Raw genomic sequence first — 25487 nt, forward strand, 5'->3', positions numbered from 1 at the left:
CACACTCACTTCCGTTTCCAAAACGGCATCTTTTTACTTTCCAGGGCCGCTCTAGGCTGCAGCCTCGCAGGCTGGCTCCGAAACTCAATGGTTGCTGGGCGGGGCCGTGACGTCCTTGGCGTGGCTGCAGCGGAGGCCGCGGCGGGGAAAATGGCGGACGGGAAGGCGGGAGAGGAGAAGCCTGAGAAGCCGCAGCGAGCTGGAGCCGCCGGAGGTGAACACAACCCCAGCGTCGCGGGCTGCGTGGGATGCTCTGGGCCTTTCTTTGAGCGCCCCGGGGTGGGGGGAATAGGATGGGGACGAAAATGGACGGATCTGGCGCTCACCCGGCCAGGTGCTGGGCCCAGACGAGACCCGGGCACGCCCGGCGCGGCCCGCTGGGATCCGGGCCCACATCGCCTCCTTGCCGGGGGAGAGCCGACCACTGTTGGTCACCTGCTGGCCCCAGCGGAGGCTCCGCTTCCAATGAGAAGGGAGATGGGTACCAGAGAGGGGTATCGAACTCGGGGTGGGACCAGGAGCGGCAGTGCAGGAGCCGCTACCGCCACACCGGAGACGCACATCACACAAAACACGCGCACACACACAGGAAGAGTCACCGAGCGGTGGCCGCAGGCACTGGCCACAGGCCGAGTTTCCAAAGGTGCTGGCCTCTAAGTTACACCTAGGAGTTAGTTTGCTTCTCCCTTTTCGCTGAGGTGGTGTACGACCCCGGCCTTTTCTCTTTCATTTCCAAGCTGAATACCGACCCTGTAATGGGGATGGGTCGAGGAGATGGAGGGAAAGAATACCATTGCCTGCCCGCTGGTTTAAGATGCGGGGTCTTAGGGTTAGGGTTTGGTTGCCTTTCTTCTAAGTGTCTGCTTTTTCTCAGGTTCTTGCCAGCTAACTGCTGACAGATATTTAGGTGGCTTAATAGGCTAGTGTGACTTTTCCTGTATTTTGTTACGATGTGAACTCGGATTACAGTTGTCTTCATTCTGTACCCTCCACTCTTATAAATTTGGGCCTTGTGCATGAAGGGAAAGAAACATCTTTCCGGGCGCCCGCCCATCCCCCTTTGTCGTAACAAGGCAAGTAACTTAACACGTGGGAGGTGATCATAATGTCTTGAGAACGTTTTAAGTATTACTCTCTATTCTGACTTCCTCAAGTCTTATCCCTGAAGTATATAAAGAAAATACAGATTATTAGCATATGAAAGCAGTTACTAGGACCTTATTAACATGATGTTTAATGTGAATTGCCTTGGGAATAAAAAACAGCAGTTTAAACCATCTAGTACTACCTCGTTAGGGATTTTTTTCCCCCCTCAAAAATTATCTTGGAAATTATTGAGTAAAATTACATTAAAAATTAGTAGTTTGAGGAAAAACAAAGATCTGTGACCTAAAGAATTTTACCTGGCTTTTAGACTATCTTTTAATTTTGTAAGATAGCTTTTTAAGTGTCTTGAGAGTATGGGAGATGTGTTTACTGTGTTGCCAAAATGTACTTTAAGTGTCAACATAACTCCACTGTGTAATTTATCCACCACCTTTTCAGTTAGGGATAATTAGCTGTATAGCATGAACATTGATGTTTTTATTTTAGCATATTTTTGTGTGTGTGGTGGTGGTATAAAATTATCTTGGGTGATTGATATCAAAAATTTTATGGTATCCTTGGTGATTTAGAATAATATCCCTTAATAACTTCATCATAATTTGCCTTGGATTTGCCTGCCTTTACAAGAAAATGGTGCTGTTGCATATAAACCATTTTTGAATGTCAGGTATTTTTAATGAATTTATACAGAGGAATCATAGCTAAAACACTTAACACTGTGTATGTTGCTGAATTGCTAATTTTATGGCAAGTGGTCACTATTTTCAAACACTATCAAGCTTGTCTTAGGGACTTACCTAGAGAATATTCTGATTTTTAGTTCCTTTTGAACAGTCCAGTAAGTTGGAAGTGTATTTTCTTATAAGTAGTTATGAATGAATTTATGTCAGTAAGAGAAGCTACTTACTTGAGCTTGCTCTCACCTTAAAGAAGGGGGGGGCAGGGGAATAAGGCTTTGGGCAGATTTTTTTTCTCCTTTGGCTAAATTTTTGTAGCTCCTTGAAATAGAAATTTTAGAAAAGCTGTCCATATCATAATCATGGCCACCTCATGCTGTTTCAAGTTATCTAAGAACTACTTGAATGAAATTGACATTTATTATACCAGCCACTAGGAGGGTCTTGAATATGTTCTCATTTAAACTGCTTGTCAGTCCTTTTGGAGAGGTAGCTGTGTACTCTTTTATCAAATGAAGAAGCTACCAAAATACAGATGGATCATGAAGAATATACCCTTATGGAGTTAAAACTTTATTAGCTAATTTTTTTTTCAAAATAAGGTAACTTTGTCCTCCAAAGCCCTCCTTTCCAACTATTCAGTGGAAAAGAAAAAATGTGCTAGTACCATGTATAATTTGATTTCACATTAATCTACATACTTTGTTTGATCGGAATGAATACAAACTCAATAAAATCCCTTTTATTAAAATAATCCTTGATAAAGAATCTAGTACTTTTATATAATTTTATGCATTTATATTTTGCTGTAAATTGTTTTGTGATTTTCTTATTTTTAAAAAACTGAGCACATATTCTTTAAAATGTAAATTGCCGGGCGCCTGGGTGGCTCAGTCGGTTAAGCGTCTAATTCTTTGTTTCGGTTCAGGTCATGATCTTGCGCAGTCCCTGAGTTCAGGCCTGCACTGATGGTGCGGAGCCTGCTTGGAATTCTCTCTTTCTGCCCCTCCCCTGAGCTTGCTCTCATTTTCTCTCTCTCTCTCTCTCTCTCTCTCTCTCTCTCTCTCTCAAGATAAATAAACTTAAAAATAAATAGGGGTGCCTGGGTGGCTCAGTTAAGTGTCCTACTTTGGCTCAGGGTCATGATCTTGGGGTTCTTGAGTTGGAGCCCCCATCTGGCTCTCTACTGTCAGTGATCCTCTAGCTCCCTCTCTCTTTCCCTCCCCTGCACTCTCTCTCTTCTCTCTCCCTCTCTCTCTCTTAAAAATAAACATTTTTTTAAAAAGCATTAAAAAATAAATAAAATAAAAGTCACATTCTCTGCAGCATGGATATTCTGACAGATGACTCTTGCTTCTCCCTCAGAATCTAAAAGTTCCAACCTTGAACTACTTTTAATGAGGGATGTGTAGCGAGATTCAATGAATAGGAAATAAAGAGAATTTCAAATCCCTATTAAAAACAAAGAACAAGAATGTAAGTCATATTGCTAAAATTTTCACATTGCCAAACTATGGCCATCTCAAAATTTTTTCACTTTCCAAAATTCAGCAATCTCATTAAATAAATTGAAAACAGGAGTTCTTGATTAAAAGCTCCCAAATGCTAAAGTGCAGAACATGTTGTATTTAAAGATAAACACTTTAATGGACCTTGAAATTAGTGTTGATATTTAATGGAATATTTCAAAGCTCAAATTAGGTTGAAATAATTTTCTCTTCTGATGAACTATAGATTTGTAGAAACTGTGACAACAGTCTCATTGATAATATGGATTTGTCTGTCACATTTTTCTGTTTTCATTGCTGTTTCCATTTGCTGTATTTCCTAAATGTTTTGTGTATTTTACTACGTAATTATTAGATTACCTAAAGAGAAAATAGCAGCTCCAATCCATGTGATACATTGAGCCATTTAAGGCTAAGTAATAAGTACTAATAGTACACCTACTTTCCTTCACTCCCTTTCCCCCATCCCTTTGCTGAAGAGCGGATGTTTTCTAAAGTTGTTGAGTATTTACAGTTGTTTAAAAAAAAAAAAAAAAAAAAAAAAAAGCTTCTTGAGAAGAGCAAGGCCAAAGAGTTATTTACTATGTCCAAAAATAATTGCTGGATCTGGAATCAGTCGTGTTTAGAAATGACCTACTAGACATAGCATGTTTCATCTTCAGTGTGGACCTGAAATGTGGGTGGTCTTAATAGTATGCCTCTTAAGGTGTCAAGAGGGCAGATAAAAATAAAATTGAGTTGCTGCCAGTTGGTTACCTAATTAATGGTAGTTTTCCCAACTTCCCCGTTCATGCTACCTTTTCTACAGCAGTGTCTATAGAAATCTTCCCTATAGCATCATGGGATTGGACAGATAGTATTGTTTCATATATTATCACATACGAGTTCAGCCAGTTATCACACTTAATTGTACTAATATTATAGTAAGATTTATGTTTTTCATTTTGTTTCATATTTATGCTATCGTTTTTCTAGATTCTTTGTTCCAGAATTTGTGGGTAAAAGGAGACCTAGAATTAAGAAAAGATAGGTTTTTTTAAAGAACTGGAGATCTTGAGTAATTATGTATAGTTCTTGGGTCACAGTTCAAAAGCAGAGTTGTATATACCACAGTCAAGACTAAATGTTCTTTATGCTATTTGATGTTTTCTAGAGTTTGTGTTTGCACAAAATTTGTGCCTTAATATATATAGTTTCTTTTTGTAAACCCAGTGCATTTTCTATATGTTTATATGTGTTCCCATACGTAGAGACTGAGTTTTCAATTTTAGCTGTCAGTCACAAAGAAATAGTTATTATTGTTTAGGTTCTACAGTATAATTCATAATTGATCAAAACTATAAACAATGCAGAATGAGATTTAGAACACTGCTTTTAGTTATAAACTAATGTTGGCATAATACTGTCTTATTTTTAAGAAATTCTACATTTATTTCTGTATTTCAACTATTGAATATAAATCTTACATTCTTCAGGTGCTTTTGTAATTTCATATCTAAATAAGTGACTGGCACCTCCAGCAACCATTCCAGTGCTATCTTTGTCTCCTGGGGAAATCCCAAAACCTAATGCTGCTTAATTCCTCCTCATCATTTTTATTATAACTTTCACCGCTGTCCAAAGGGGATAGAGTTCCTGTTGTCTTTCCTATAAACGAAATCAAATGTTCTGTTCAAAGTGCTTATTAATTTAGAGACCTCATCATTCCAGAAATATATGGATTAAGATATATAGTCTCTGGATTTTTTAATATTACTTGTCCATCTATCTGTGTTTGATTTCCCGCTTTCCCCCCATTCTAGAAATGTCCTGTTTTCTTAACAGTTGTCAGGGATATTGCTTAGAGCATCTTGTCTTCATAAACTAGTGTAACAGAAAACATTCTCTAGGGTGAATTGGGGCAAGAAAATAAAATTTTTAATAATCAACCAAACTTCTATCTTACATTCCAATATATTAAGTAGCCTTCTTGTGCAAAGGACCAAAGATACTCAAAATAAAAACTTACTGTTACCATTCATTGATTAATACAGACTCAAGCCAAATCATTGAAAGCCCTCTTACATTCCTAGTCTACATATGTATGGCTTCTACTATTTGAAATTATAATTAGTTCATCTTTCTTTCATTATAAAAAGTAGTGTATGAACCTAAGTATGATCGTTAAAACAGACGATAACCAAGCTTTCAAAGTAGAATTAAGTTACATTAGAGGGGATGACTTGAAGGCTTCCTTGAGTTTCCTTTTCAACTCTAAAAATCGTGTGAGAGGTACATGAGGCACACATCACTCAAGAAAATTACTCCAGGCTGTATTAGCACTGTAGTTCAGGTAATAATGGACCATTCATAGCTAGGTACTTTGTGTAACTAGTAGTACATAATTGAAGAATGTTAGAATTTATTAGTCAAATGTGTTTTCCTGTGATGTGGACTAATATTCACAAGCTAGTTTGTGTAGAAGAACCTACAGGTCTTAATTTCTAAAAAGCAAAATTCCACAAATAATTAGATTATTAGATAACTTCTATAATAGTGTTTAGTTGAAGGGTCTTACATTATATGAACTCTACGTTTATAATTTTAAATTGCTCTGTATTTTATGCTAGTTAATTCATGGGACCCTCTTCTACTGCCACACAATCTCAGTTCCTGCTGTACACTCTAACACAGTGGAAGAGACTGTTGGGTCAGTAGGTGACACCTGCAGAGGTATCTTCCTTATAACGATGCTTTTTGAGGTTGCTGCTCCCATCAATCTGCTCAGTAAAAATAGCTCATCTTGGTAAGTTGTTTCGACTTCACCAGGACCTGAAGAAGAAGCAGAAAAACCTGTGAAAACTAAGACTGTTTCTTCCAGTAATGGAGGGGAAAGTTCCAGTCGCAGCGCTGAGAAGCGATCAGCTGAAGAAGAAGCTGCAGACCTCCCAACAAAGCCTACAAAGATCTCCAAGTTTGGATTTGCCATAGGTAGTCAGACGACAAAGAAAGCCTCGGCCATATCCATCAAACTTGGATCAAGTGTGAGTTGTTATTTGATCTATATGGTGTGCATAATGGGGCTTAAGAATTTGTTTTGGAAACCTGCTTTTATGGGGTTATGGTAAATTGAGTGTAAAAAGGTACTTTGGTACATGAACTTACATGTTAAGTATTTAAGAAGTTATTAGCTCTATATTCAAGAACAATATGGATAAATTATAACTGAGTAAAACTTTTTCAAAAAGGTTTGGAGTATGAGAAGGAGCAACTATTATAGGGAATATATGATTTATAAAGTAACAGCTTAGAATTTTTCTCAGTTGAGTAAAACCTCCGAAAAACATTTTCAGAAAGAATTTCATTTTTTTTCCTTATTTTTCAATTCCAGTAATATTAAAAATAATATTTCTAGAAATAAGTACTAGTGAGATACTGCTTGATAAGAAGAGCTTCCTGGTCACTTTACTTTGGAGCTACAAATGGACATTGAGTTCTATATATCCAATGACAGATCAACTTTTGGTCCCTTGTTTTAAATATAAACCTTAAGTTAATAATTAACTGTGGAGTATCTGGAAAGTTTTGAAACCATAGATTGAAGCTTATTACGAACTTTTGATATTTGACTAATTTTGACCTACAAAAGTGACAATTTCATATGCTTCAACCACATAGGTCTTTCAGAAAAAAATGTTACTTAAATAGTGTACACTGTTGGCTTTAGAAAATAGTCACATTCTTGTGTAAGGAGAATAATCCTAAAATTACTGGGATTACTACTTTTGAGTTGTTTATTCATGTCTGTTCTGTGAAAATTAATGCTTATTTGCCAGGTGCACACAGCTTTATTCTGTGTATGATGTTCATTCCAAGATCTTAAAAATATGATACGGATCAAGTTCCTACTAGAGTCAATGTGTTTGAGTTATACTTACAGTTTTAGAAGAGCTACCATTTCTCAGGACCTCTACTCCTACCCTATGTTGTTTTGCTTTTTCCTATTTGTTTTCTTTTTATTCCTTTAAAAAATTCATTCCAAACAAAAGACATTCTGCTTATAACTTCATTACTTCATGACTATTCTTCCTATTTGAGCTGATTTCTTTTTGTTTAATACGTTTTTTTTTATAAAGTTGCATAGACCTAACTGCATAAGTATTTGTGTTTTTCTGATAGTCATTCAACATGTATTCTCAGACACACTTTAATATAGATATTCCTCTCGATAATAGATTCTGCTGTGGTTCAACACACCCCTAAATTAGCAAATCCCTACTTTTTCTAAATCATTGACATGATGTAGTAATTACTCCTCATTTTAGAAGGGAGGGTTTTGTTTGAGAAAGTCTACTCAGTAAAACCTTCTTAATCTTTGGAAAACAAAAACTTGTTTTCATAAAATAAACTATAGTATAACCACAGTTGTCTTAGGGAGGTGGGATGTAAGATACAAAAAAATAGTTGAAACTATTGCTTTTATTATATGATATGAAAAGATAGTTGATCAGCAGATATTTGTGTCATATGTGTATGTACAACATCAAATACCTGACATCTTTAAAAGAATAAAGGGTATTTCTAGAGTCTTTATGCATAATCTCCAAATTAATGGTTTTTATTCCTTCAAAAGCAAGCATTATTGACAAAAGTGTTTGTGTTATAAAAAGAAAGCATGGTTCATTTTGTTTCAGGAGATCAGAGAAGATTTCACTGATGAAGTGATGCTTGAGTTGGCCTTAACTGTATAGACAGGAGGCAAAGGGCATCTCGGATAAAAAGAATTTCATGCAAAAGTAGTTTAGATGTGAAGCCACATGGTACATTCAGGAAAATGTTTGTAGTTGGAAATTGATATGCAAATGTAGGGATGAAAAGCCCCCTAAATGAGACCATAGAACCAAATCATAAAGGACTTGCATAGTTTGGTTTTATTCTTTAAGTTCTAGTGGAGCTATGAAACTGTTGTAAGGAAGCTTAACCCTTAAACAGATGTGCATTTTAGAAATATCACTTTAGTGCCATTATAGAGGAGAAAATTGAGAGTAGGGGGTGGTATTTCTAACAGTAGTTCAGGCAAGTAATGCTAAAGGGCCTTAGGTGTCCATAGTATGGTAGTTGATGGGAAGGCAGAGGGAGACGTAAGTCTATTAAATATTTAATCTACAGGACTTTATGATAGAGTGCAAGTTGAAGAAAAGGATTTCTGGCTTAGGTACTTAGAACACTGTCAAACTAAAGTACCCATCGGAGCTCTTAAGTGGAGCTCCAGTAGGCATGTGACATTCTATTTGGGGGTAGACATTTAAGATTTGGTAGTTAAAACCATGGGAGTGAATGGAGTTGACCAGGGAAGTACAGAGAAGGAAAGGTCACTAAGAACAGAATCTTGGGTATGTGTTATTTAAGGGGGGAACAGGAGGAAACAAAGAACAAAAGGTCAGAGAATTAGAATAGCCTATAAAAAGCAGTGTCAGAGAATTCAAGTTAGGAGTGTTTTCAAAAAGGAGCTGGTGATTAGAGTCAAAAGCAGCACACCAGTCATTGGTGACCCTACAGAATCAAGGTCACCTGATTCTAGGTGAGTGAGGAGCCATGAGAGAATCAGGGAGGAAGCCTGATTGCAGTGGGTTGAAGACCAGATTGATGGTGAGAGGATGATGATAGGGCAGTTTACCTCAAAAACTTAGGTTGGATAGAAGAGAAACATTTACAGGCTACAGGGCAGAACACTAGTAGGGAGAGGAGTCTTGGTGTCTTTTATGTTCTTAAGTCACACTGCAGTTCATTCTTGGCCACTGTGGGCAAGTACTACTAATCATTTCCCTTTACCTTTACCAGGTATCCCTTAGCTAAATGATATTAAATTACAGATCCTGACTAGAAAATCTTTTACAGGATGAAAACAAATGGACATATCGTTAATAAAATTAAAGCTACCCATTGATAACCACATTTGTAAAAAGAGAAAATGGAGTTCTTTAAAGTTTGTTCTAAGTTCCTTAGTATGTTTCTATGAAAACATAAAATTGAATCTTTGAAGATAAATTATTTGTATCATTAAACAAGCCTGTGTAAACATTATGTGATACTTCTTAATGTGTTTCTTCTTCAGAAGCCTAAAGAAACTGTTCCAACTCTTGCTCCAAAAACTCTTTCAGTAGCAGCAGCTTTTAATGAAGATGAAGATGTAAGTTGATCCCTAGTTTTGTTTATTTTACTTGAACCAGTTCTTTAATGAAGTTAGTGGCAGGTTGTAGGTTGCGTTAATGGTACTAGTGAATTTTCTTTGTAATTCTGAATAGATTTTTTGTGATGCCTGCAAAATCTGGATATTTCTATTTATGTGGTTGTAGGATTACTTAAAATATAACTGCCTTTGGGGGCAATGACCTTAAGAATCAAATCAACAAATGCTTGATATATATGTTGATATATATATCATATATATGTGCTAGGAAATATGTAGGATCCAGGAAAAGACAGATTTAATGCTGCTGCCTTTAATAATTTTATAGTTGGAGTCTTCAGTGTTCAGGCATCCTGCATTCATTCAGCTTACAAAAGACAGCTATAGTGTTTTCTCCCATGAGGAATAGCTAATAGTGCAGGTGATTCTGCTAGAAGTTCTGTTCATTAAGCATGTGTTCCAAAGTGAGCACGAGTTGCTTATCTGCTATTCTCTTAGACAGTCTTAGCTCTTTCATGCCTCTCACAGTGTCCCTCTCTTCTTGTGCTTATGAATAACGTATGGAATTTAAAGCATCATTTTGACTGATTTTTTTTCTTTGGTCTCTGACTTCAGAAACCTAACCCCCTCTTAAGATGTGACCCCATTGTATAACAATTAACTGTTAACAGGGTACATGAGTAATTGCTCTCAAAAACAATATGGAGAAGAATTACACATTCAGAGGAGCACAGTGTGGGCTGAAATAATTGGGAAGAACATAAAAGAGAAGTAAGAATTGGATACTAAAACATTAGGCAGGGTTTTGACAAACCAAAGAATACTTTTATAAGCTAAGACAAGTCATAAATACTAGCAGCTGTATTTGTCTGGACTGGAGATTTCTGTAGACGTTTGGGCAAGGATAAGTATGGAATGATTAGAGCCCAGATCAATAGGTAAAGAATTGCTGTGGTTATCTCTGGATTCTTTGCACTTAACTCATTGCACACACTTGAGCAACTTTTTTTAATGTTTATTTATTTTGGGGCGAGAGAGAGAGAGAGAGAGCGAGTGAGCATGAGCTGGGGAGGGGCAGAGAGAGAGGGAGACACAGAATCTGAAGCAGACTCCAGGCTCCGAGCTGTCGGCACAAAGCCCGACGCAGGGCTCAAACCTACAAACCGTGAGATCATGACCTGAGCTGAAGTTGGTTGCCCAATCAACTGAGCCACCCAGGTGCCCCTGAGTAATTTCTATATGCTAGGCACAGTGAGATTGTAAAGATAATTCAGACATGTCCCTCCAGGAACTCAGTCTCATAGGGCATAAAATAGTACAAAATGAAACTCAAAAGTATACAAAGATATGAAGTGATAATGGAAATTCAAGGAAGGAAGAGAGACCAAGTAACTAGATGCCAGCACTGAACTGGCAGTGGGAAGACCTGGATTCTTCTCCTGTCTTGTCCAGTTACTAACTAGTAGAAAGCCTGTGAAACAAATCACTTTACCTTTTTGGAGCCTTCGTTTTTCAGTTGTAAAATGAAAGGTCAGTTTAAATCATACATTTTTAAACTACTTGTCAGAGTTGTAGGATTCTGTGGAAATGTCTATGCAGACAGCTCAGAGCCTGGAGCCTGCTCTAGATTCTATGTCTACCTCTCTTTCTGTCCCTCCCCTACCCACACTCTGTCTCTCTCTAAAGTAAATAATAAAACGTTAAAAAAAAAAACTAAAAAATAATATCCCATGTTTTCTGTTATCTCTAACATTCTTGAGAGATTAGGTAGCTTTTTGCTATGTACAGAATGTATGAGAGAAGGACAATATACGAAAAAGGGAACAGCGTGTGTGAAAAGAGAGGCTGGAAATGGTAAACACCTACATGATAGTAATGGCTTTTTTTGAATGCCTAACAATTTGGGTCTTTTCATATAACTTTATTTTATCGTCCATATATTCCTATGAATCATGTGATGTAGTTATATTCCTGTTTGGCAAATGGAGAAATTAACAAGTTAATGATGGTAAAGGATATTAATTTTAACTTGTCTCTTTGATAAAAGAATGTGTGTATCTAAAATCATCTGGTTTTTCCTTTTTCTGCAGAACATAAGTAACACGGGATATATATCTGGGCCTAAAATATATTTGACAAAGAGGGCATCCATTTAATTAATTTTAAATTTTAAAAATATATTTTTCATTGTTACCTTTTTAGTCTCCTTTAATTTGGACAATTCCTTGGCCTCTGTTCCATGGCATTAACATTTTTGAAGAGTCCAGGCCAGTTATTTTGTAAAGTTTTCCTTCGTTTGAATTTGTGTGATGTTTCCTTATGATTAGATTCACATTACTTACTTTGGCAGGAGTACCACAGAAGCTATGCCAAGTTCTTAATGCATCATAATCAGGGTGCACATGTTGTCAATATGTCCCATTACTGACGGTGTTAACTTTGATCTTTTAGTTAAAGTGATGTCTGCCAGATTCCTCTGCTTTTCAAAAAAAATTTTTTTAATGTTTATTTATCTTTGAGCATTAGCAGGGGAGGGGCAGAGAGAGAGGGAGACACAGAATCCAAAGCCGGCTCCAGGCTCCAAGCTGTCAGCACAAAGCCCGACGCCGGCCTCGAACTCACGAACCACAAGATCACAACCTGAGCCAAAGTCGGTAGCTTAACCAACTGAGCCACCCGGGCACCCTTCTGCTTTTCAGATTATTGTTTTACCTTTTGTAATTAAAGATTATATGGGGGGGCATCTGGCTGGTTCAGTTGGTAGAGCTTGCAACTCTTGATCTTGGGGTTTATACTTGAGCCCCAAGTTGGGTGTAGAGATTACTTAAAAATAAAATCTGTAATTAAAAAAAAAAATACAAGGCACCTGGGTGGATCAGTCAGTTAAACCTCTGACTTCAGCTCAGGTCATGATCTCATGAAACGGGCTCTTTGCTGTCTCTGCTGCTCCCCTGCTTGTGCTCTTTCTCTCAAAAATAAACATTTAAGAAAATAGTAATAATAAAAACATTCTCATGAGTGTTAACATCCATTGAGGGATTCCTACCAGAATCAATTATGATTTTTCTTCTTCTTTTATCTCTTGTATATTTATTGTCTCTTACTAGAAGGAAGAACTTCCCCTTATTTATGTAAGTGTAGGCTCATCAGTTCTTTATTCAGTAAGCTATAATGCTTGCCCCAGATTTGACCAGTAGAAACCCCTTTAGACTAGATCTTGAAAACACTCTTTAAAAAAAAATATTTAGAGGTGCCTGGCTGACTCAGTAGTAGGTAAGCGCGCATGACTGTTGATCTGAGGGTTGTTGGAGCTTACCTAAAAGGGGGCTTGGGGGTCACCTGTCTGTCTCAGTCAGTAGGATGTGCATGTGACTCTTCATCCTGGGTCATGAGGTCAAGCCCATGTTGGACTTGGAGCCTACTTTAAAAAAAAAAGAATATTTAGCTCAGCAGCAACATTTATTTGACTTACCAGTCAGTTAAGCCTCTGACTTAGGCTCAGGTCATGATCTCACAGTTTGTGAGTTCGAGCCCTGCATCAGGCTCCGTACTGACAATGCAGAGCCTGCTTGGCATTCTGTCTCTCTCCCTCTCTTTGCCCCTTATCCGCTTGCTTGTGCACACTCACTCTCTCAAAAATAAATAAACTTAAAAAAAAAAAAGAAATTTAACTTACCATATATCTTTTCAACATTTATGTAAGTACTAATGAATGAACTTTCAAGATTTTCGAGATATCTTTATAGTGAAGGAGACGTTTTTAGAAGGAACAATACCATAAAGTTACTAAGATTCTTTGCTTTGGCGTCCACCTCTTTTGCTATTTATTAGCTTTGTGACTTTGGACAAACTAACCTTGTTTACCTCAACTTTATACTTTTTTTTTTTTTAATTTTTTTTAATGTTTATTTATTTTTGAGACAGAGAGAGACACAGCATGAACGGAGGAGGGTCAGAGAGAGAGGGAGACACAGAATCTGAAGCAGGCTCCAGGCTCTGAGCTGTCAGCACGGAGCCTGATGCGGGGCTCGAACTCACGGACTGTGAGATCATGACCTGAGCCAAAGTCGGACGCTTAACCGACTGAGCCACCCAGGCGCCTCTACCTCAACTTTAAAATGCAAATGCTCAGCCAGTTGAGCAGCCAAATTTTGTTTTTTTTTTAATTTTTAAAATGTTTATTTGTTTTTGAGAGAGAGCACGTGCTTGGGTGCACAAGTGGGGGAGGGGCAGATGGAGAGGGAGACACAGAATCCGAAGCAGGCTTCAGGCTCTGAACTGTCAGCACAGAGCCAGACATGGGGCTCAAACTCAGAAACAGTGAGATCAGGACCTGAGCAGAAGCTGGCCACTCAGCTGACTGAGCCACCCAGGTGCCCTGAGCAGCCAACTGTTTTGATTTCAGCTCAGGTCCTAATCCCAGGGCCTTGGGCTCCAAGCTGAGTGTGGACCCTGCTTGAGATTCTCTCTCCCTCCCTCTGCCCCCTCTCCCCTACTTGCGAGTTTTCACTCTTTTTCTCTCAAATAAATAAATAAAATGCAAGTGATGATAAAATTTGTTAGGGTTTATTTGTTTGGGGGACGGGTTTGTTTTGTATTATTTTAGGATGTGATTAGGGTTTTATTTTATTTTAATGTTTATTTTTGAGAGAGCTCAAGCAGGGGAGGTGCAGAGAAAAAGGGAGACAGGATCTGAAGTGGCTTCTGTGCTGACAGCTCAGAACCTGGAACTTGCTTCAGAGTCTTATGTCTCTGTCTCTCTCTGCCTCTGCCCCTTCCTCCCTCTCTCTCAAAAAAAAAAAAAAAAATTAAAGATAGTGCATATTAACTTTAATTTTTTTAACATGTATTCATTTTTGAGAGACAAAGACAGAGCGCAAGCAGAGGTGGGGCAGAGAGAGGGAGACACAGAATCAGAAGCAGGCTCCAGGCTCTGAGCTGTCAGCACAGAGCCCAATGCAGGGCTGACACTCATCAACCGTGAAGATCATGACCTGAGCCAAAGTCGGATGCTTAACCGACTGAGCCACCCAGGCACCCCTAAAGATGGTGCATATTAAAGAATTTAGCACAATGTGTATGTGTAGCATAGTAAGCAAATGGTTTTGGTTCTAGAATACCAAGTTTTTCCAGATTTTTTTCTTTCTGCAAAATCAACACTTGAAGCTGTGTTTCTTTTTAAAATGTAGTTAAGATAAATAATTTTTTCCTTTTACAGAGATTTACAGTATTGAAAATGCTAAAAGGCTTAGATACAAATTTAGTATTATGAGTTAGCAAGTGAATTTTAATAAACCTGTAATGAGTCATCTCTGCTTTTTTTCCCCTCCAGAGTGAACCAGAGGAAATGCCTCCAGAAGCAAAGATGAGGATGAAGAATATTGGAAGGTATGTGCTTTTTTATAAAGATTGTAGAGAATGATCTTTTAGTGTTCCGACTTTTCTTAAATATTCGGGCAAAACAATTCTGTGAGCTGTCAGTGATGTTATTTTCCCTTCTGGTAAGAGAAAAGGAGTACCTTCCTTTCATACGGGGACCCAAAGTAAGACTTTAGACTTACTGTCGAACCCAGTCTAAATACCCAGTTTGTATGTGTGTACACACACACACACACACACACACACACACACACACATTTAAAAACATGTAAAACATAAAATTGAAGTAAATATGACACAAGTCCACAGTGGCACTGAACCCTTTTATATGTAATACATCTTCATGTTTTTCTTCGATTTCATTTTTTATAGATGCTGATGGCAAGCCATCAGTTGATTTTATGACCCTGTTAGTGGGTTTCAAGCAACAGTTTTAAAAACTGTCACGGTTGCCACCCTTAGCTATGTGTCAAAAGTACCTTACATGTTTGTTAAAACTACAAATTTGCTTGGTCCCTCTTCAGACCTACTGAATCTGAAATTTTAGGAATGGGTCTTATAGAAAGTATTTTTTTTTAATTGTGTAGGGATTTCTGATGTTCAGCTTGTGTTCATAATAGGTACTAAACAAATATGTTTTGAAAGGCCTTATATAACTTTTAAAATAAATTTCCTGTCTTTTAACACAGGGATACACCAACATCAGCAGGACCAAACTCCTTCAATAAAGGAAAGCATGGTTTTTCTGATAACCAGAAGCTATGGGAGCGAAATATAAAATCTCATCTTGGAAATGTCCATGACCAAGACAATTAAATGATGTGTTTTGAAATTGGGTGTGGGGTGGGTGTAAAGTTAAAAGGAACAGTTTCCTTTTTTAAAGAATGGTATAAGACTATCTTTGGAGCCGCCTTTTTTTTTTTTTTAAAGATTGAGTGGTACACTAATAAATGAGAGTTTGAAATTAGAGGTAATTTATGTTTTATATACAGATTTCAAGACATTTGCTAATTTTGTAGTTTCATGTGATTAGTTTCCAAAGGTTACAGATAATAAAAAAATCAGAAATGGTACCTTTCTAAGAATTGCATATTTTTTTAGACGCAATTATTAGCACATTAAGAGGGACGCAAAAAGCTATTGTCTATTTAAACTGCAAGCAATTACTCTTAACTCCCTTATTACACTGAAGTGTTTGGCTCCCAGGAACAGCCTTATAGAGAGGGAGTATTGTATTGGGAGGAAAATGTTACTGGACTATTGACTGAAAGTACATTAGATAAAATTAAAATACAGCCTTTTTTTTTTTCCTAATGGGCATTTGTTTCGTTTCAAGTCATCAAAAACTAGGTATTGCATTACTATCAGTTGGTACAGATGCTTAGCTCTTGAAAAAAAAATTTTTTTTTAATTTTATGTAAATTGTTGAGTATTTGAAATAGCCCACTTCACCTTAACGGGTCTTGTCTACCTTCATTAGTCTTCAAAGACCATTTGCTACCAAAGTAAATCAGTATTTTGAATGTGCTTCTCTTCGTTTTTGTTACTAGTTAGTTGCTGCAAGCATTTCCACCAGATCTTGAGGCAAATCATAAGGAAGCTGTTTCTTTTAAAATACAAACCACCACCAAAAATTTAAATGTACATAATACTTAAATATGTGGCTGTTTTTATTTTTTAAAAAGTAGAAACACCAAAAAGACAACATTGTATGAAGATGAAAATGAGAAAGATGCACTTTCTATAACTTTGTTAAAGCTTAATTTAAGTTACTAACTTGTGAAAGCAAATTTGATTTGAACTTAATACAAGAATTCTTTATTTTAGGACAGTACTGTGGTTTATTTGAGTGTATACATATTAACCAATGGCCTCTCAAAAGCACATTTTAGGTACTGAAGATAAAAAGAAAATGCATCTTTAAACATATTTTATGGAATCTTTGACCACATATACGTTGTTAGATCTGTGTATTGTAGGTTTTTTTTTTTTTAATTTTTGTATATGAATTCTTTTTTAATGTGATAGTTAAACACATCTTTAAAAACCTAGTCACAGATAAAAGAAACAAAAATTGAAAATTCCTGCAATGTTTAATTTGGAGGCAGCTTCAGACTATTTTATTGGTGGGAACTACTCGCCAAGCTCTTTTAATAAGTAATAACTCCAGAGAAGCAGCCTGTATATATTCCTAACACTTGTTCATTTGCATTTAAGTTTAGAGTAAGCCCCAAGTAAAACAATGGAAATGTATATAGAACTATTAGTTCTTACATGATTTAATTATATCAAGATACATGAATTTAACTTGCTTTAATGTAGGCAAACTTTCCACTTTTGTCCATTTTACTGTTTATGTTAAAATAACATCCCTCTCCTACATATTCTTTTCTTGACTCAAATATTAGCCTAAGGTCAAGATGGGAGAGAAACGACTGAGATGAATGTCTTTACTAAAATACCAATAAATTTGTCAAACTCAATAGTGTTCTTATTTTCTATTCTGCTTAATTGTCGCTGGGTTTTTTTGTTTTTTAATGTAAAAGAAGAGACAGATATTATGATTGTTGCTCTTTTCCAGATTGTTGGCCAAAGTAAAGGGAGTTTTAAAACTATTACTTAGTGGAGTCTTCCTAACTTAGCACATAGTTCTATAGCATTATAATATCTGGGGTTGGAAAAGACTTATTCCAAATCCTCCCTCTCCACTGCCAAAGTATTGCCTGTCTTGTGCTGTAGAAAATCCTGCTAAGGCATACCTTTGAAAATCCCTAAGTGTTAGAAGGTATTCTAGTGTCTACCATCCATTAACTCCATGTAATATGTTTTCTGAATGTTTCTAATACTGCTTCCCAATAGATCAGGTCTTAGTAAATAAAAAAAAATTGAACTCCACTTTAGAATTAAGGTTAACTCTAATTTGAATAATTACAAATGAAGGCTGAGTTTCAGATGTTGTTCCTTAACTCTAATAATCAAGGTTAGCTTGATTTAGTTTGGAGGGGTTGTCCAAGTTACTTTTAAGTGAAGGTACTTCTTTTGAATTTTAAACTTCATTTTGAAAAGACTTCAGACTTTGAAAACATTGCAAAAATATTACAAGATATTTCCATGTTCTCCAAGTGTTAACATCTTCAGTAACTCCAGGACAGTTATCAAAATCAGGGAATTAACATTATTACATTACCTTAATATATCACCTTATACTGTTGTTCTACAGATCTTTTTCACATTTCACTTTTTGTTCCACTAATGTCTCGTCAAAGATCCACTTCATTATCGTACATTGTTTAGTTGTCATCTGTCTCTAGCTTCCTTAATATGAGACACTTCTTCAGTGTTTGTCTTTCATGACCTTAGACTTTTTAAAAAGTATAGGCCAATTATTTATAAAAGATTCTCAGCTAGGGCCTTGCCTTCTGTTTCCTCATGATTAGATTCCATGTATGCATTTTTGGCGAGAATAGCACAGAACTGCTGTGTCCTCAGTGTAGCAGCAAGAGCATGATGTTAATTTGTCCCGTTGCTAGTAATGTTAATTTTCATCACTTGGTTAAGGTGGTGTCTGTCAGATTTCTCCACTGTCAAATTACTACTTTCTTTGTAATTAGTAAGTATCTTGTGGAGAAATTCTTGGGATGGTGTAAGTACCCTATTTCTCACACTATTGCCCACTTAATTGGCAGGCATTCATGGTTCTTCTTTGTCCCCCATGGTTCTTTTCCTGAAACAGTTGTCAGTGTAGTATTGGCCAAATGATGATTTTCTGTTTCCATCATTCCTTCTACTTTTAGTAGTCGAAATTCTGTTGTGAGGAAGGTTTTTCCCCCATTCATTACACATTTATTTTATTGATAATGGGTCCGTGTATCCTTACATTATACTATAGGTTACAACCCATTCCTACCATTATTTACTTTGTTACCCAGAATGTCCCAGATTTGCCCATGTGAACTCTCTCCAGTTGACCCTCATGTCTTTTTGACATCTCCAACTTTTAATACTCCCTTAATTTCTGGCAACAAAAGATATACTGGACTCATCTTGTATTTTCTCCAGCCCTGGAAACTGATTTTTGTAAGTATCCATAGTTCCTTCTATGAAACAGTGGTATTTAGAAACCAAAATCAACACTAGATGTAGTCATCGGTACTGAGGTATTATTGCTTCTAGCCTGCTTAACAGAGCTAGAAAATGTATGTAATATATACATCCATTTCTAAATCTATATGTGTGTTATAGGTATGTGTATACCATATGTGTGTGTATATCCATTAATTCATAGTGATACTTCTTTTTTTTTTTTTTTCAACGTTTTTTATTTATTTTTGGGACAGAGAGAGACAGACAGAGCATGAACGGGGGAGGGGCAGAGAGAGAGGGAGACACAGAATCGGAAACAGGCTCCAGGCTCCGAGCCATCAGCCCAGAGCCTGACGCGGGGCTCGAACTCACAGACCGCGAGATCGTGACCTGGCTGAAGTCGGACGCTTAACCGACTGCGCCACCCAGGCGCCCCTCATAGTGATACTTCTAATACCAGACCAATACCACAGAGTTCATTATAGTCTTTCTCTTTTTGAAACTTTTATCCAACAGTAAGAAATCTGACTTTGTAATATGCTCACTTCTTTTATTTGCTTAATTTCTAGGATACATGTAAGGTACTTTCAGAATTACTAGTTCATCTATCTACCAACGAAAAACAGCCTAACAGTGCAGTATTTGTCTATAGTTCCCTTTTTTTACTCTTCTAGTGCATAATCAAAATACTGTTTTACAAAGTAATGTGGGTTCTTTTCTCTGCTCCCCCTTTCAGTATCGTTATGTTATTGATTTGTAATGCAGATAGTTAATTTGGTTTTGTTTGTATTTCATAATGAATGCTACCCATTCTTTGTTAATCTGTTTGGTTTTTTGTGTGTTTTTTTTTTTTGTATGTAAAACATTAGCATAGTTCTAAAAGTTAGAACTATACAGAAAGTGTCCCTCCTCTCTATCCTTTCTGTCTTCTCCTTGTAGCCTTTCTGTCCCGCTTGAACTTATTCCCTATAGGTAATCTATCTCTAGTTTCTGTATTATTCTTCCTATGCCTCTTTTGAATAAATAAATAGCTGAGTGGATATTATTTCCCTTTTTTTCTTACATGAAATGTAGCATGTTTTAGTTAACTCTTTTATATTTTGGTGGTTTTTTTCTACTTTACAGTATACCCTGGAAACTATACCAGTTCATGGAGATCTTACTCCAAAAATGTTTTTAACAACTATATAGTGTGAATATACTACAATTTATGTAAATACTCTTCTGTTCCATTGTGTGACTATACTATAGCTTATGCAATTACTCTTCTATGTATGGGCATTTAGGTCCTTTCCAGTATTTTGCCATTACAATGCTATAATTGAATAACCTTGTGCATGTGTATTTTCATATTGTTGGAATGTATCTTCCTTCAGGTAAATTCCCAGAAATAGGATTGCTGGGTCAAAATATATAAGTGCATATGTACTTTTATTAGATATTGCCAAATTCTCCTCCAAAAGGGTTGTACCAGTTTGTTTTCCCACCAGGAATGTATGAGAGTGCCTCTTTTCACAGCCTTGCCAACAGGATGTTTATGTCATACTTGGTAATTTTTGCCAAATCTGATAGGTAAAAAATGGTATTTCAGATTAGTTTTAGTTTGTATCTCTAGCTATGAATAAGGTAGGGTATCTTTTCATATATTTAAGGACCATCTGAATATCTTTATGAATAGTCTTCATGTCATTCCTATTTTACTATGAGTTTTGGTCCTTTCTCAATTTTTAAGAATTCTTTATATACTAAGTCTTTATCTTTGAGATGTTATAGTTTTCCCAATTGTCTTTTGTCTTTGATTATGATATTTTCTTGCAATGCAAACAGCTTCCATTTTTTATGTAGTAAACTTTGTTAATCTCTTACTGCCTCTCAATTGTATGTTAGTATTTAGAAAGCCTTTCTCCATACTGAGGTTAGAGATGAATTTACTCATGTTTTTCTTGTGCTTGTATTATTTCATTTTTTTTAATTTTAAGTAGATTCCTGACAATTTAGAGTATATTCCTATGCATTTGTGAGATCAGGATCTAATTTCATTTAACTGTTGTCTTTATGATAATAAGCCATCATAATTGAGAGCACTCTGCTTTTGTGTCTTTCAGGGGTGTTTCTAAATTTTTCTCATTTTTGCATATTTTTTGTAAGCTTAGTCCTAAGTATTTTAATCTTCTTTATTATTACAGAAATGGGGTTTTCTCTACCATTGTGTGCTGATTGTTTTAGGATATGAAGGCAATTTCTGTATGTTAATTCTGTATCTTGCTATCTTCCTCAATTCTTTTACTGAATTTTATCATTGTTTCTCTAGGATTTTTCAGGTGTGCAATCATATCACCTGCAAATAGAGCTGGTTTTACTTCTTTACCAATTTTTGTGCCTGTAATTCATTTTTCTTGTCTAACAGCCTTGCTTAATACTGCTAGTACAGTATTGAATAAGAGAAATAATGCACACCCGTGCCTTATTCTTGTTGTCAGTAGGAATGTCTCCAGTATTTTACCATTAAATAAGACACTGACTTTAGGATTAAGGTAAACATTTTTTCATGTTAAAGATATCCACCAATTCCTGTTTTCGTAAGTGCTTTTATCAGGAATGGGTGTTGAATTTTTTCAAAGGCTTTTTCAGCATTATATCAACAAGGGAAAACTAATGCAGATGGTCCCAAACTTATGAATGGTTTGACTTGTAATTTTTCAACTCTATGATGGTGTAAAAGTGATACACATTTGAGGTGGTGGGGTGCCTGGCTGGCTCAGAAAAGCATGTGACTGATCTCAGGGTTGGGGGTCAGAGTCCCACATTGGGTGTAGAGATTACTAAAAAATAAATAAATAATAATATACATTCAGTAGAAACCATACTTTGAATTTTATTTTTTTCATACATCAAATTTGAAATATTTATCTTTTCCCAGACTGGAAGTATGAAGTACCACACTGTCTGGTGATACTGGGTAACAGCAAGCCACAACTCCCAGTCAGCCATGGGGTCACAAGTATAAGCAATCAATACACTTAAAACTATTCTGTACACATAAAATCATTTTTTTTTTTAATGTTTGTTTATTTTTGAGAGAGCGTGAGCAGGAGAGGGCAGAGAGAGAGAGAGAGACAGAATCCGAAGCAGGCCCCAGGCTCTGAATGCTCAACACAGAGCCCAACATGGAGCTTGAACTCACGAACCGTGAGATTGTGACCTGAGCCGAAGTTGGATGCTTAACTGACTTTTTTCTGTTTTTCACCTTCACTACAGTGTTCAATAAATTACATGAGGCATTAGACACTTTATTATAAAACAGTGTTACATGGTTTTGCCCAACTGTAGGCTAATGTCAGTGTTCTGAGTGAGCACCTTTAAGTTAGGCTAGGCTAAGCTATGGTGTTCAGTAGGCTAGGTGTACTAATGCATTTTTGACTTAATATTTTCAACTACAATGGATTTATGGGGAAGTAACGCCATCCTAAGTTGAGAAAGATCTGTATAAAGATTGTTAACGTGTCAGGACACCTGGGTGGCTCAGTCGGTTAAGCATCCGACTTCAGCCCAGGTCATGATCTCACGGTCTGTGAGTTTGAGCCCCGTGTTGGGCTCTGTGCTTACAGCTCAGACCCTGGAGCCTGCTTCAGATTCTGTGTCTCCCTCTCTCTCTGCCCACCCCCTGCTCATGCTGTCTCTGTCTCAAAAATAAATAGAAACATTTAAACATAAATAAATAAAGATTGTTAACAGAACTCTCAGGTGGAGCAGAAGTAGCGTCTGTAAGAAGAAACACCACCCTAAGGCAGAGGAAAGAAGTAAGAAAGGAAAAGATTTAACATCTTAGAGGAGGGACCAAGAGGCCAACTTTCAGATCTTTGAGGAGATGATGTGCCTGCAGCAGGGAAGAGCAGCATACCAAGGTGCTCCCCATCAACGATGAAGAAAAAATTTGGAAATCCCTAATTCAGCTGCATGACAAGTCCCTAGTGATCTGTAACCTTTCACCTTCATGGGAATCATTGTTGGTTAGCAATAATTCTTGCTTTTAGTTTTTATTTTTTACTTTTTTTCATGTCGTACACTTTGCAAATTTCCTATATTGATCCTGCATTACTTGGATCATTGGAGAAATGAGTGGGAGTGGAAGTATCCCTAAATAAGGTGAATTAGGGTAGATGTCATTCTAGCATGTCTGAATTAGATATGTGAGAACTTTTCTTACTTAGACCAAAGGCTTTGACCCACATCACAATAGATATCCACTTAATTATTGCACATGGACATAGACATCTTTGTCCATTTTTCATGTAGTGCAAGTGTGCTGTTATCCTAAATCTGTTTTTTTCTAAGAGTAAGTCCTTTTGGGGAACACTTTATCTGCAGTATTCATTGCATTCACATTGCTTAATATTTAGGAAAAATAAAAGCTGTTATGTACTATGTAAAATATCAAGGATAACCACTATAACATTGCTGCAGGAACAGTTGCCTGAACTCTTGCATGTATCACTGATTGGCATTGTCATACAAATGCATTTCACTGAGAATCTAGCGTTGTCCTTATGCTGGTCATACACCTGGAGTTGCTTATTTTAATATTTCTGCTTCTTGCTTTTAGAATTCCATAACTAAATCATAGTTGATGTAAAACTTGGATAGATCGATAGGAACTATGAATTTACCCACATAACCATGTCTCGAAATAAAACAAAGTTCCTATATAATTTATATACCTTGATTATAAAAAAAAAGATCAAAATAAGCAGAACACTTGAAATCCAGTAATGCAAAGAAAGTAACATTGAAAGAATTTAAGTACTAATTAGATGTTGAAACATTTATTTGCAAATGTTTAAAGCAAATCTAACAGATGCAATTTATTTTTTAACATTTTATTTTTAGGTGGGGTGTCTGGGTGGCTCAGTCAGTTAAGCATCTGACTTCGGCTCAGGTCATGATCTCACAGTTTGTGGGTTCAAGCCCTGTGTTGGGCTCTGTGCTGACAGCTCAGAGCCTGGAGCCTGCCTCAGATTCTGTGTCCCTCTCTCTCTCTGCTCCTCCCCCATTCATGCTCTGTCTCTCAGAAATAAACGTTAAAAAAAATAATTTAAGGGGGCGCCTGGGTGGCGCAGTCGGTTAAGCGTCCGACTTCAGCCAGGCCACGATCTCGCGGTCTGTGAGTTCGAGCCCCGCGTCAGGCTCTGGGCTGATGGCTCGGAGCCTGGAGCCTGTTTCCGATTCTGTGTCTCCCTCTCTCTCTGACCCTCCCCCGTTCATGCTCTGTCTCTCTCTGTCCCAAAAATAAAAAAAAAAAAATAAAAAAATAAAAAAAAAAATAATAATAATTTAAAAAAAAAAAAGATTTTTAGGTAATCTCTACACCCAACATGGGGCTTGAACTTGAAACCCTCAGATCAAGAGTTGTATGCTTTACTGATTGAGCCAGCCAGACGCCCCAATAAAGATGCAAATTGAGAATGATGTGTAATGTGTGGGGACAGGGTATATAGGTACTGCTTTTCTGCCCAATTTTGCAGTGAACCTAAAATGGCTCTTTAAAAAAAGTTTATTAGGTGTCCACTGATGGATGAATGGATAAAGAAGATGTGGTATATAAATATAAAATGGAGTATCACTCGGCAATCAAAAAAGAATGAAATCTTGCCATTTGCAACTACATGGATGGAACTAGAGGGTTTTTTTTTTTTTAATGTTTATTTATTTTTGACAGAGACACAGAGCATGAGCGGGGGAGGGGCAGAGAGAGAGGGAGACACAGAATCCGAAGCAGGCTCCAGGCTCTGAGCTGTCAGCACAGAGCCCGACGCAGGGCTCAAACTCACAGACTGCAAGATCATGACCTGAGCCGAAGTCGCTCAACTGACTGAGCCACCCAGACGCCCTTAGAGGGTATTCTGCTGAGCGAAATTAAGGAAAGACAAATGTATGACTTCACTCATATGAGGACTTCAAGATACAAAACAGATGAACATAAGGGAAGGGAAGCAAAAGTAATGTAAAAACGGAGGGGGACAAAAGAGACTCTTAACTATGGAGAACAAACAGGGTTGCCAGAGGGTTTGTGGGGCGGGGGATGGGCTAAATGGATAAGGGGCATTAAGGAATCTACGGAAATCATTGTTGCACTATATGCTAACTTGGATGTAAATTTAAAAAATAAATTAAAAATAATAAAAATACACTTGATCTTAGCCAAAAGGCCAAGAAGTGATTAAAAAATAATAAAAATAAAAGTTTATTAGGACGCCTGGGTGACTCAAGCAGTTAAGCGTCTGACTTTGGCTCAGGTCATGATCTCATGGCTTTTGGGTTTGGGCCCTGTGTGGGGCTCTGTGCTGACACCTTGGAGCCTGGAGCCTGCTTCAGATTCGGTGTCTCCCTCTCTCTCTTCCCCTCTCCCCGCTCTATCTGTCTGTCTCTCTCAAAAAGAAACAGAAAGTTTAAAAATTTTTTTAATAAAAAATCAAGGTGTGAGCAATGGTTTGACTCAGTTTCACAAGATGCCTCTCTTCACCATAAATATAAGTAATATTTAGTTGGGTATAAAACCCCCCAAAT

The 25487-nt window shown here is 37.0% G+C and overlaps 1 protein-coding gene and 1 pseudogene across 2 annotated transcripts; one reads left to right on the forward strand and one right to left on the reverse strand.

The window, feature by feature from the left end:
* The first annotated feature begins 84 nt into the window (after window positions 1-84).
* On the forward strand, window positions 85-17323 carry PCNP (PEST proteolytic signal containing nuclear protein). Of its 2 annotated transcripts, none has more exons than XM_078452971.2 (5): window positions 85-214; window positions 6101-6315; window positions 9387-9461; window positions 14794-14849; window positions 15530-17323. In XM_078452971.2, exons 1-5 carry the CDS (start codon window positions 88-90, stop codon window positions 15654-15656), a joined length of 600 nt encoding a protein of 199 aa, XP_078309097.1. In that variant the 5' UTR covers window positions 85-87; the 3' UTR covers window positions 15657-17323. The 2 variants fall into 2 exon arrangements, with proteins under 2 accessions (XP_078309097.1, XP_078309098.1); XM_078452972.2 differs by lacking the exon at window positions 85-214 and adding an exon at window positions 6007-6077 and having other exon boundaries at window positions 6153-6315.
* Window positions 17324-25065: 7742 nt separating this feature from the next.
* On the reverse strand, window positions 25066-25141 carry LOC132684516 (U2 spliceosomal RNA; annotated as a pseudogene).
* Between the last annotated feature and the right edge of the window lie 346 nt (window positions 25142-25487).

This window comes from Panthera onca, chromosome C2 (assembly GCF_046562875.1).
Source record: "Panthera onca isolate mPanOnc1 chromosome C2, mPanOnc1 haplotype 2, whole genome shotgun sequence".
NCBI classification, from domain to species: domain Eukaryota; kingdom Metazoa; phylum Chordata; class Mammalia; order Carnivora; family Felidae; genus Panthera; species Panthera onca.

Coding starts and splice junctions, on each gene's coding strand:
- PCNP (XM_078452971.2), top strand. CDS start 88: ATGGTTGCTGGGCGGGGCCGTGACGTCCTTGGCGTGGCTGCAGCGGAG. Junction 6,316..9,386: donor CCATCAAACTTGGATCAAGT/GTGAGTTGTTAT, acceptor TTTCTTCTTCAG/AAGCCTAAAGAAACTGTTCC. Junction 9,462..14,793: donor CTTTTAATGAAGATGAAGAT/GTAAGTTGATCC, acceptor TTTCCCCTCCAG/AGTGAACCAGAGGAAATGCC.